The 13,701-nt window shown below is 35.5% G+C and overlaps 1 protein-coding gene across 5 annotated transcripts in view; it reads left to right on the top strand.

Annotated features, from left to right (window-relative positions):
• DZIP3 (DAZ interacting zinc finger protein 3) overlaps positions 1-13,701 on the top strand; it is a 122,006-nt gene that overhangs the window by 84,978 nt on the left and 23,327 nt on the right. For all 5 annotated transcript variants that reach the window (XR_004484476.2, XM_004272077.3, XM_033432201.2 and 2 more), the window contains exons 19-22: positions 4,880-5,045; positions 6,540-6,635; positions 6,785-6,912; positions 13,000-13,068. Coding sequence is in view for 4 of the 5 variants with exons in the window: in XM_004272077.3 (XP_004272125.1) it covers positions 4,880-5,045; positions 6,540-6,635; positions 6,785-6,912; positions 13,000-13,068 (459 nt within the window). In the remaining variant the exon portion in view is untranslated. The remainder of the gene's footprint in view (positions 1-4,879; positions 5,046-6,539; positions 6,636-6,784; positions 6,913-12,999; positions 13,069-13,701) is intronic.

Below are 13,701 nucleotides of genomic sequence, written 5' to 3'. Positions count from 1 at the left end.
TAGTATCATGTCATCTGCAAATGGTGACAGTTTTACTTCTTTTCAAATTTGTATTCCTTTTATTTCTTTTTCTTCTCTGATTGACGTGCCTAGGACTTCCAAAACTATGTTGAATAATAGTGGTGAGAGTGGACATCCTTGTCTTTTTCCTGATCTTAGAGGAAATACTTTCCGTTTTTCACCATTGAGAATGATGTTTGCTCTGGGTTTGTTGTATATGGCCTTTATTATGTTGAGGTAGGTTCCCTCTATGCCGACTTTCTGGAGAGTTTTTATCACAAATGGGTGTTGAATTTTGTCAAAATCTTTTTCTGCATCTGTTGAGATGATCATATGGTTTGTCTTCTTCAATTTGTTAATATGGTGTATCATATTAATTGATTTGCTTATATTGAAGAATCCTTGCATCCCTGCGATAAATCCCATTTGATCATGGTGTATGATCCTTTTAATGTGTTGTTGGATTCTGTTTGCTAGTATTTTGTTGAGGAATTTTGCATCTATATTCATCAGTGATATTGGTCTGTGATTTTCTTTTTCTGTAGTATCTTTGTGTGGTTTTGGTATCAGGGTGATGGTGGCCTCATAGAATGAGTTTGGGAGTGTTCCTTCCTGTGCAATTTTTTGGAAGAGTTTGAGAAGGATGGGTGTTAGCTCTTCTCTAAATGTTTGATAGAATTCACATGTGAAGCCATCTGGTCCTGGACTTTTGTTTTTTAGAAGATTTTTTCTTTCTTTTTTTTTTTTTTGCGGTACGTGGGCCTCTCACAGTTGTGGCCTCTCCTGTTGCGGAGCACGGGCTCCGGATGTGCAGGCTCAATGGCCATGGCTCACAGGCCCAGCCACTCTGTGGCATGTGGGATCTTCCCGGACCGGGGCACGAACCCATGTCCCCTGCATCGGTAGGCGGACTCCCAACCACTACGCCACTAGGGAAGCCCCTTTTGGAAGATTTTTAATCACAGTTTCAATTTCATTCCTTGTGATTGGTCTGTTCATATTTTCTATTTCTTCCTAGTTTAGTCTTGGAAGGTTATACCTTTCTAAGAATTTGTCCATTTCTTCCAGGTTGTCCATTTTGTTGGCATAGAGTTGCTTGTAGTAGTCTCTTAGAATGCTTTGTATTTCTGCCGTGTCTGTTGTAACTTCTCCTTTTTCATTTCTAATTTTATTGAATTGAGTCCTCTCCCTCTTTTTCTTGATCAGTCTGGCTAATGGTTTATCAATTTTGTTTATCATCTCAAAGAACCAGCTTTTAGTTTTATAGATCTTTGCTATTGTTTTCTTTGTTTCTGTTTCATTTATTTCTTCTCTGATCTTTAAGATTTCTTTCTTTCTGCTAACTTTGGGTTTTATTTGTTCTTCTTTCTCTCTTTCCTTTAGGTGTAAGGTTAGGTTGTTTATTTGAGATATTTCTTGTGTCTTGAGGTAGGCTTGTATAGCTATAAACTTCCCTCTTAGAACTGCTTTTGCTGCATCCTATAGGTTTTGGATCATCCTGTTTTCATTGTCATTTTCTCTAGGTATTTTTTGATTTCCTCTTTGATTTCTTCAGTGATCTCTTGGTTATTTAGTAACGTATTGTTTAGCCTCCATGTGTTTGTGTTTTTTACGTTTTTTTCCTGTAATTGATTTCTAATCTCATAGCATTGTGGTCATAAAAGATACTTCATATGATTTCAATTTTCTTAAATTTACTGAGGCTTGATTTGGGACCCAGGATGTGATCAATCCTGGAGTATGTTCCGTGCGCACTTGAGAACAAAGTAATCTGCTGTTTTTGGGTGGAATGTCCTATAAATATCAGTTAAATCTATCCGGTCTGTTGTGTCATTTAAAGTTTGTGTTTCCCTGTTAATTTTCTCTTTGGATGATCTGTCCATTGGTGTAAGTGACGTGTTAAAGTCACCCACTATTATTGTGTTACTGTCGATTTCTTCTTTTATACCTGTTAGCAGTTGCTTTATATATTGAGGTGCTCCAATGTTGGGTGCATATATATTTATAATTGTTATATCTTCTTCTTGGATTGATGCCTTGATCATATGTAGTGTCCTTCCTTGTCTCTTGTAACATTCCTTATTTTAAAATCTATTTTATCTGATATGAGTATTGCTACTCCACCTTTTTTTTGATTTCCATTTGCATGGAATATCTTTTTCCAACCCCTCACTTTCAGTCTGTATGTGTCCCTAGGTATGAAGTGGGTCTCTTGTAGACATCATATATATGGGTCTTGTTTTTGTATCCATTCAGTGAGCCTGTGTCTTTTGGTTGGAGCATTTTATCCATTTACATTTAAGTTAATTATCGATATGTATGTTCCTATTACCATTTTCTTAATTGTTTTGGGTTTTTTTGTATAGGTCCTTTTCTTCTCTCGTGTTTCCCACTTAGAGAAGTTCCTTTAGCATTTGTTGTAGAGTTGGTTTGGTGGTGCTGAATTCTCTTAGCTTTTGCTTGTCTGTGAAGCTTTTGATTTCTCTGTCAAATCTGAGTGAGATCCTTGCTGGCTAGAGTAATCTTCGTTGTAGGTTCTTCCCTTTCATCACTTTAAATATATCATGCTGCTGCCTTCTGGCTTGTAGAGTTTCTGCTGAGAAATCAGTTATGGGAGTTCCGTTGTATGTTATTTGTCATTTTTCCCTTGCTGCTTTCAATAATTTTTCTTTGTCTTTAATTTTTGCCAATTTGAGTACTATGTGTCTCAGCATGTTTCTCCTTGGGTTTATCCTGTATGGGACTCTATGTGCTTCCTGTACTTGTGGCTATTTCCTTTTCCATGTTAGGGAAGTTTTTGACTATAATCTCTTCAAATATTTTCTTGGGTCCTTTCTCTCTCTCTGCTCCGTCTGGGACCTCTATAATGCGAATGTTGTTGTGTTTAACGTTGTCCCAGAGGTCTCTCAAGCTGTCTTCATTTCTTTTCATTCATTTTTCTTTACTCTTTTCCACAGCAGTGAATTCAGCCATTCTGTCTTCCAGGTCACTTATCCGTTCTTCTTCCCCAGTTATTCTGCTATTGATTCCTTCTAGTGTATTTTTCATTTCAGTTATCGTATTGTTCATCTGTGTTTGTTTGTTCTTTGATTCTTCTATGTCTTTGTTAAACATTTCTTGCATCTTCTTGATGTTTGCCTCCATTCTTTTTCCGAGGTCCTGGATCATCTTCACTATCATTATTCTGAATTCTTTTTCTGGAAGGTTACCTATCTCCACTTCATTTAGCTGTTTTTCTGGTGTTTTATCTTGTTCCTTCATCTGGTACATAGCCCTCTGCCTTTTCACCTTGTCTGTCTTTCTATGAATGTGGTTTTTGTTCCATAGGCTGCAGGATTGTAGTTCTTCTTGCTTCTGCTGTCTACCCTCTCTGATAGTTTTGTGTGTGTGTGTGTTTTCATGCTATGTCTAGATACCGTAAAAATAACTTACTAAAGAATGAAACAATATTATCAGTCATTTTGCTCATTTTGACTTACAGCATAGAGCCAAACCTGGATGATCATCAAATCATGCAGCGAGCTTTGTTTTTAAATGAGAATTTTCAAAGACACACAAAAGTAAAGAGAATGATATATGTACATTTGTATGTATACCTATCATCCTGATTCGACAGTTATCAGTGTTTTTCCATATTTGCTTCATTTTTTCCTTAACATTTTGTTCTTTTTTGAATGTTTTCAGTCCCAAACATCATATAATTTTACCTCTACATGATTCAGTTTGTATCTCTTTAATAAGAGATGAATATTTTTCTATATTATCATAATGCTATTATCATACTTTAAAAATTTAGGAATAATCTTTTGGAGCTTTTCAAAACTACAGATTCATATTTTTACAGTGTTGGGGTGTCAGAAAAATGTAATTTTTTAACAGCTTTTTAAGTAATATGGAAAACTGATTGGGTTTTTGAACTGTGGTCTACACAAGCAGTTTATTTCATTGAACTTTCCAAAATATTTGAGTCAGTCTAGAATACTTCAGTGATACCTAATGACTGTTTCATAGTGTTTTACAAGTTATTCTACAAGCGTTAGATATCATTTTTTTTCTAGGTCTCAGTGGCCTAAAATAAGTACTGATGCATCCTGGAGTTATCTATTTTCTTTCTAATAATAAAATAAAAATAATTTTCTTTCACTTATAAAATTAAGTAATACAGATCATGCTATAAGTAAAAGTTCTATTTCTTGTCATTGTTCAATGAGATTAGGAAGGAAATTCATAGCTACTAAATAGTGGGCCAACTTGAAAGGATAGTAGCATGCATTTAAATTTTAGACATAGGTATAAAAATGAGTTAATTGTCATTGTACATGTAATATTTTCATTGTTTTCTCAGTGGTTCCTAGTTACTTCAATTCATTATCACTACAGTTTTTTTTTAAAGTCCTGTTACAAAAGAAACCTCCATTTTAATCTACTTTATATTGCTGTTTGCAGCCCTTTATTTAAACGTACATGGGACCTAAGCACTGAAGTTGATTAAACCAACCTACTTGTCAAGAATGATGTGATGATTAAATAATATAGCAGATGTAGACATGCTTGTCAATATTTCCCAAAGTATTGTTTCTCAAAGTAACTGATGTTAATAGTTATAATTTGAAAAGTGAACTCCATATTCTGATAGTTCTTAAAAACACTACTATGAACAGAATAGGTACCTCAGTTGAGTGCTAGCTGAAGTATGCTAAAATTCATTGTGAATCTTCAAAAGAAATACACAGTATGACTACTCTCCAAACTTTGACTATGAGCCCTTCTGATCTGAGCATCTCATGAGACCAGTACAATATTAATTTGGGAAATAATGGCTTAGATGAAAAGCACTATACAATTATAAAAGATCACATTGATTATGTCACCACTATAGTCCAAATATGATAGGTAAGGAAGAGCAATCGAAGAAAGAACAAGCAAATCTATACTCTATCAGTGGATTTATGAAAGATGATGCAAGTGATGTTCAAGAAGATTCTGCAACTGAAGACAAGTTCTATAGCCTGGATGAACTGCATATTCTGGACATGATAGAGCAGGTAAGCCTGATTTGAGAGGATACAGCCCTGCTTTCCTTCTTCCAGAACAATTGTTAACCATTTTTTCCCCATGACTCTTTGAACAGCATGTTAACCTAGTGATTTATGTTGTATTTCTGAGGAAAAAGAAAAAACAGGAAAGGAGGGACAGAGGGATGGCTGACATAAAAAAGAACCTTAGGAACTGGAAACTTTTCACTTTAGTCCTCAGACCATTTCCTGGTTTTAAGTATTGGGCAGAGCTGATTACAAATGCATTCCTTATAAAGAGTTTTCAAATACCATAAGGAAGAAAAAAATACCCTGGCATAATCCCATTGGATTAAATTTCATGAGAAAAATAGTTTTATAAAACAAATCTACTTTCATTTTTCAAAAAGTTAAACCTTTTTGTTACCATGAAATATCTACAAAAAATATTAACAAACAACAATTTTTTGGTTCCTTTCCTGGTGGTAGTCAGTGCTGGGAATGACATACTTATATATGAAGGTGCATATGAACATGATTTTAGTGCTCAGCAGAGCACTTAATGAGACAAAACATATAGAAAGCTTTTTTTAAAAAAAAAACATCACTTGCTTAACCTACCCATGAGAATTCTGTACTGAGGTAATATATGATATCCTGTTCCATGGTTTAAGTATAATAATATATAATATATAGTAATGTTGATATCTAAGGATACAGTTAGTACAATTTCCTGGCTGATAGTACACTAGTATAATTGTCATGCCTTTTTGTCTCCTTTCTAATTAAAATATATACATATATTTTAACTGAAATGACATATTCTAAGCTTTGGATGTCACACTAAAGTTTAAATGTGGGGCCTTTGGTTTTCATCCAACAGCTATAAGAACTCAAAAAATAGAACGAAAATGTCACACAGCTTTTGAAAAATGTTTATTCATTCATTTATTCAAAAAACACGTAGCACTTACTTTGTGTCAAGAGCTATGCTAAGACATGGTCCCTGTGATCACAGTGTTTATAATCCAGTGGAGAAGTTGAACATTAACCTAAGGTGATAATTACTAAGGTAATAATTAAGTAGTTTAGCAGTTAAGATTGCCTGAGTTTAGAATTCTGGCTCCTTCACTTACTGTGTGACCTTGGGCAAGTTACTCAGTTTTATCATCTCTAAAGTAGTAGTGAGTGCCTACCTCATATGGTTCTTATGACAATAAAAGCATTACAAAAAATGCTTTAAAAATGGTAAGCATACAGATAACATTATTCAGTAGTAGCAGCAGTAGACAAGTAACTATGGTATTGTTTAGTGAATGCTGTAATTGGAGAGAGGTAGGTTTATTTAAATTAATCAGAGAAGTGGTATTTGCATTGAAACCTATAATGCATGAGTATGAGTTAGACAGCAACTTAAATCCCCTTTAAATAACAATAATAGTAGTGTTTTTCATTTAAATTTCTATAATATTAGTGCTTTTTTAAAGAGGAAAATAAAGCATGAATATTCCATTTGCTCAATAGGGCTCAACCAACAAGGTAACTACAGAATATGGAGAAACTGAGAAGCAAAAGCTTGCTCGACAACGGCAGTTTTGTAAATTGCACTATCAGTGTGAAGTAAGTATTTTTGCCATTATATCTGAGACAAGTTAGAGGTACTTCAAATGTTCAATTTAATGGTATATATTTTTAAAGAGCCCAGTTTTTTCTTTAAATTTCTGGTGGCTTGAACAGAATTAACTGAAATAATATTTTTCATTGATCAGGATTTCAAAAGACAATTGAAAACAGTGACTTTTCGGTGGCAAGAAAACCAAATGCAGATTAAAAAGAAAGATAAAATCATCTCATCTCTTAACCAACAAGTGGCTTTTGGAATCAATAAGGTGTCCAAGTAAGTGCAAATCTGTTGATAGAAGAAAATTCTGGGTTTGCTCCATAATGAATAGTATCCTTTAAAAGATAATCCCTATGTAGCCACTAGGTGGCATTGTGACTGCACATTAGGAACTGCCAACCACAGGGCTGCAATTGCTTAAAAACCCACTATATTTTGCCTTGCCAGCTGGATTGAGAAATAAGCAACTGCTCACTCTAAATATCAAGCTTTTCATGTATTGGCTGAATAAGTGTGAAGATAATAGAATTACATGAGAATGATAATTAGCTTTCAGGTCATGACTCTAATTTGTAAAAATGTGACTAATGATTGGCTGTTTCTTTATAGCATATGGTAAGTACATTCCTCAAAGACATCACTGACTCACTTTCATACCTTTTAATGTTGGTTTCTGAGAGTATTTGTGTTCTAAGCGCAAGAGATTGGAAACAAATCAAATTCCCGGAGAATCTTTTCACCCCATCAATCTCATTTCTCTTACAACCTCAAGTATTAAAAATGCCTGAGACTAAAAATTCTGATTTAATAAGGAAAAATGAGTATCCTGCTCCATTCTGTTTATACTAACGACTGCCTCGAACCATTTTGAAGTGAAATAGTAATATAATTTGTGACACATTATTTTAATAAACAGTAATACCACAAAATACTAGTCATCCATGATTCTAATTTGAAATCCACTGCAGTTCCTAGACTGCTAATAGGGAAAATAGACAGATTCTAGGGAATATCTTAGTTTAAGGAGTCCAAGATGTCAATAGTTAAATTGGAGAAATATTAGGCAGAGATTTTGGTCTTAAATTTTCTCCCACATAACATTTCATCCAACCTGAACAGGTTTTTAGGAAGAACAGGATGCCATAGCTCTGGCAACATGGTATCAGTTGCAAACACTTTCAGTTTTGTGGACCTAAAATAGCTTGGACAAATTAAACTGACTGAAATCACTTAAGAACCCACACTTCAGGATTCAAAATTTTGTCTTTTAGCCTGAAAGACAATGACCAATCCATAAATATGTTATATAGTATCAGAGATCAGAAAAGTAATGCCATCCATGCAGATGACCTGTCTCTCTCCTTTGCTATCTGAGATATCTCTCTTCAACTCTAATACCTTACCCAGACTCCCTTGTATGCTTGAGACTACAAACAGACCACTTTAGGGAATGCATATGTCTTCACACAAGGAACATTCAGTGCTGAACATTCACCAAACTTTTATCAAGTTCCCACAGTATGCGAAGAATTATGTAAGGCACATGTAAAGGATACCAAGACATATCATAAGTTAACTGTGAGCTAGTGGAAAGTATAGATTAATATGAGAGGATTAAAATTACATATAACAGAGGGACCTCCAGTTCCACCAAAATGTTACTTGCAAGTCTACTCTGTTACTTGCAAGTCTTCCTTCTTACAACTTAAACACCCTGGATAGAACACAACAAACATGAGAAGACTCTGAAAGGTAGAAGGAAGCAGACTGTCTAGAAACCTTGGAACTTGAAAGAATGATGTGACAGTGATTTTTTAAAAATTGCCTCCCATTTATCCTAGACAGAGCACTGCAGAAACCCCCAACATGCAACTGTCAGTAAGCACAGGGTAGGGGGCCACTAAAGTGCCAAGAAGAGTCTGTTCCCTTTAGCCAGAGGATCAGGGAAAGGAAGATATAATAACATGAAACCTTTTTGGCACTACCCACCTACTCCAGCCAAACACCACTAGACCCACACCACCCCTTGGACACAGGTACCGCACTCTGACAAAAGATGGCAGAAATCAGATTCCCTTGCTGGGGTAGCAGTACTGAGCAGGTAGCTAATCTTCCATTCCTCACCAAGTGGAAGCAAGGGGTGCTCCAGTTTCTCTGCCAGGATAGCATCAATATGGTCCAGCTGCGAGCTAAGCCTCTACCTCTACCTAGCATCAACAAGACTTAACAAAGTGATCCAAGGTGGGACTAATCAATACTAGGTTTTATTCCTACTCTCATGGGAGCTGAAGCTCCACCCTGGCGCCAGGTGGTACTCCATTTCCCCTGCTTTCCCCAGCTGGTGCCAGAGGCACCCAACAGGGAGCTCCTGCCTCTCTCTACTGTACAGCAGCAAAGCAGTGTGAGTCAGCCCTTCTATACTTCACTTGAAGTAAGAAAAGATCAATACCATAGACTATGTATGCATATTGTAATACCTAGTGCAACCACTAAGAAAGCTGCATAAAGAGATATACTCAAAAACACTATAAATAAACTAAGATGGAATCCTAAAACATGTTCAGGTAACCCACAAGAAAGTAAGAAAAGAGAAACAGAGGAAACAAACAGAAAACAAATAATAAAATGGCAGACTTAAGCCCTAACATATCAATAATTACCTTAAGTATAAATGGTCTAAATATATCAATTAAAAGACAGAGACTGGAAGAATAGATTTTAAAAACAAAACAAAAAGAAGTGTGATCCAACAATATGCTGTTTATAGGAAATACATTTCAGTTTCAACAACATAAGTAGGTTGAAAATAAAAGGATGGTAAAATATATACCATGTAAATATTAATCAAAAAATAAGGAGTGGCTATATTAATATCAGATAAAATGGACTTCAGAGCAAAGAAAGCTGGAGACAAAGAGGGACATTACATAATGATAAAAGGATCAGTCCACTGGGAAGACATAAGAACCTAAAGGTGTACATACCAAACAACAGAGCCTCAAAATATATGAAGCAAAACAGACAGAACGGAAAGAAGAAATAGAAGACCTCTACAACACCATCAAGCAACAGGATCTGATTGATATTTATAGAACACTTCACCAGACAATAACAGAATACATATGCTTTCAAGTACCCACAGGAAATATACCAAGATAAACCATATTCTGGGCCATAAAACAAACCTCAGCAAATTTAAAAGAATTGAAATCATGAAAAGCATGTCTCAGATCACAGTGGAAACAAACTAGAAATCACTAACAGAAATATAACAGGAAAATCTGCAAACACGTGGAGACTACACAATATACTTCTAATTAATTCATGAGTCAAAGAAGAGGTCTCAAGGGAAATAAAAATATGTTGAATTAACATGAAAATACAATATGTCAAAGTTTGTGGGACACAGCTAAAGCAGTTCTGAGATTTATAGCACTAAATGTGCGCATTAGAAAAGGGGAGAAGTCTCAAATGTATAATACAATACAAGCTCCCACCTCAAGAACCCAGAAGAAGAAAAGCAGAATGACCCAAAACAAGCAGAAGGATGGAAATAATAAAGATTGGAAATATTGAAATTGGAAACAAAAAGCAGTAGAGAAAATCCATGAAACAAAGAGCTGGTTTCTTTGAAAATATCCATGCAACTGACAAACCTCTAGCAAACCTGACAAAAAAAGAGAAGACACAAGTTACCACCCTCAGGAATGATATGGTGATATCACTACAGACCGTGCCGACATCAGAGAATTGTGCTGAGTGAAAAAACCCAATCCCCAAAGCTTATATACTATATTATTCCATTTCTGTAACATTCTTGAAATGACAAAATTTCAAATAGTTCAAAAATGACAGAGTGATAAAAATGAAAAATAGATTAGATTAGTGGTCCCAAGGTTTTAAGGAGGAGATGGAAGAGGGAGGGAAGTGGCTATGGCTATAAAAGGGCAAAATAAGGCGTCCTTGTGGTGATAAAATTGTTCGCTATCTTTAACTGTATCACTGACAACATCCTGGGTTATTATACTGTCGTTTTGCAAGATGTTGCATTGGGGGAATGTGGATAAAGTGTACATAGGATCTGTCTGTATCATTTCTTACATCTGCATGTGAATCTATGTTTATCTGAAAAGCTTAACTTTTTGAAAAAGTACATATAAATGTCAAATGAAGCTGCATTTAATAGGGATATTGTGGGGTAAAAAGTGTACTTTTGATGTTGAGATAAGGAAGAACTTCATTGAAGACATAGTGTTTTACCTAAGCTAGGTAATACATAGGGTGAGATGGGAGAAAAGACAGAGGGCATTCAGACCAGATAGGAAAGCATGAATGTTGTGTGTATTCTCATATAAGCTTTTGAGCCTTTCTTTGTTTAATTCACCTGGTCATGTCCCAAGAGCATGTGATAAAAATATAAATATTCTTTCATTGTAAAATGTTGATTTCTTTCATCTTAGAACATATTGTTTATTTGGAAGCAAAAACACCTTTTTTCTTTGGCCTAATTCAATGCCAATACTACAGTAAATGGTCAATATGTTGATGATAATTGCAGTGTTAATAAAGAAGACATACAAAAATGACATATTTTGCACAAATTATAATACTTAATAAATGTTAAGAAACTGCTGTCCATAAAATTTATATAGTAAACTTCATAGCCAGCCAGAGTAAGCTTGAGAACTTTAGATATTTTAGAGAACAAAATCTAATCCCACCCTGTCATGGTTTTCATGAGAAAAATAGGACTAACTAGTTATGACTACCTGAACATATATAGCTGGTTCATGTATGAGCAGGATGATAGGAACTATGCCTACCTTATCCTCTGTTACTTAAGAATCCAGGTCTTCTGAAGTCCCGATCAGCTTTGTCAGTTCTTATCGCCCACTCTAAACTAGAGCTGGGTAAAATAATGAAGTAATGGCAGTATACATGGGAAAGAAAGATGTCAGTCTTAGAAATCTTACAACTTACTTTTCAATTCTCTCTACATACTCCTGTAGAGTATACAGAAACAAAGCTTCTATTTCTTATTCTTTACTCAAGAACATGATCTCTTTTGTATCTAAAGAGACCTGTTTTCTTTTCATTGCATTTATCAGTCCAATACAACATTCATTGTAAGTCTCTACAGCTTCCAAGAAGCTTAAACGTAAGTAGGTGGTCTCTGAAATCTAGTGGTGAGCAATCCAGCCAACATGTAACGTCACTGTTTTAAGGCTTTATCATTCCATAGTTTATATAAACCAAAACTCGTATGTATCCCAAGTGTCTGAACATATCAGAGACTTAAAGAGAAATGTGCTTTTGCTATAAATCTCTTCATATTGAAGCAGATTAACAGGTGGTAAAGAAAAATGCAGCACAAGGGAGGAACATCAAAAATGGTATGTGAATATATGTCAACCCCAAAAGTATTACTTTGCATTGCTTTTAATAGTTTTTGGCATGTCGGTTATTAAGTTAATCATGGGTTATGTTTTCTGATGTATACAAAATTTTTACCCAATCTTCTGTTGATTAGGTCATGTGAGTGACTCCCCTGTTATAATTTATAGTTTTGGGTTTTTTTTTAAATAAATAAATAAATTTATTTATTTATTTTTGGGTGTGTTGTGTCTTCGTTTCTGTGCGAGGGCTTTCTTTAGTTGTGGCGAATGGGGGCCACTCACTGTCACGGCCTCTCTTGTTGCAGAGCACAGGCTCCAGACGCGCAGGCTCAGTAGTTGTGGCTCATGGGCCTAGTTGCTCCGCGGCATCTGGGATCTTCCCAGACCAGGGCTTGAACCTGTGTCCCCTGCATTGACAGGCAGATTCTCAACCACTACGCCACCAGGGAAGCCCCATAATGTATAGTTTTAATTAAAATTCTTATTTGTACACAGCCTCATTGCTTCTGTATTTAAGATCTGATTTCTTTCAGAACTTAAGTCTTTAATAGTTTGCATGACTTGATATACTATCTCTTTAAGGAATTTGAAGTTCTCAATCCCACCATAGGCCTAGAACATCACAAGATGCCATCTCTGTTTTCTAGTGAGTAAACTAAAGAACAAAGAGCTGAAGTCATTTTTCTGAGTCATTGAGCTGGGGATACGATATAACTCTTCAGTTTGGCTTTCTAATTTTCAGGGTTAGAACTTAGTTCTTTCTTTGTAAAGTCAGTAAATCGGACATCAGATGTAAGAAAGATAAATCTTAGAAGAATAAGGTAGAGGAGTCCAGTTATTTTCAGGCTCAAGATTTATGGCCCAAAATGGACATACTTACTCCCTCCTCAGCTACAAGTAGGGTTGTTCTGACTGTTAATGATAAATAATTTCTAACATTTTATGGCGTTCTTTCTTCTTTTCTTAGATTGCAGCGTCAGAGCCATGCTAAAGATAATGAAATCAAGAACCTTAAAGAGCAACTTTCTATGAAAAGGTAACAAACAGCTGTTGCTTTGGTTGAGTGCACCCTCTCTGAAACTGTGTATTCCACTCAGAATATTCTGGCTAAGGTAGCCATATAACATAAACATCCAAACTAGGGCACTTCTGAGCATGATACTGAGCAGTATTAATAATTACACTGGGACAACAGATAAAAGCTGGAAATGTCCTAGGCAAATAGGGAGGAATGTTCACCTTGCCTCTGGCCCTGGGAAACTGCTGAGAGTGATTAAATCAGCAAAGTTGTGGTGCCACAACAAACTACTGTCAGGAACTAGGGCTTATGAATTCTTTTTTCTTTACTGTAATCAATACTATTAGGTGTGACTGATTCATGAAACTGGGTAAGTCTTGTTCTGATTTACATATTTTTTATAATAGCTGTTTTGAGATCTAATTCACATAGAATAAAATTCACCCTGTTAAAGCATACTATTCCTTGGTTTGTAGTATATGTACAGAGGTGTACAACCATCATCACTATCTAATTCCAGAACATTTTTCTCACCCTAAAAAGAAACCCTGGGTCCGTTAGAAGTCACTCCCCATTCTCTTGTCCCCCAGCTTCTGGGAACCACTAGTCTATTTTTTTGTCTCTGTGGATTTACTTATTCTGGACATGTCA

This window comes from Orcinus orca, chromosome 5, assembly GCF_937001465.1.
Source record: "Orcinus orca chromosome 5, mOrcOrc1.1, whole genome shotgun sequence".
Classification (NCBI taxonomy): Eukaryota; Metazoa; Chordata; class Mammalia; order Artiodactyla; family Delphinidae; genus Orcinus; species Orcinus orca.
The sequence above is the reverse complement of the archived record's forward strand: the minus strand, read 5'-3'. Positions and strand labels throughout refer to the sequence as shown.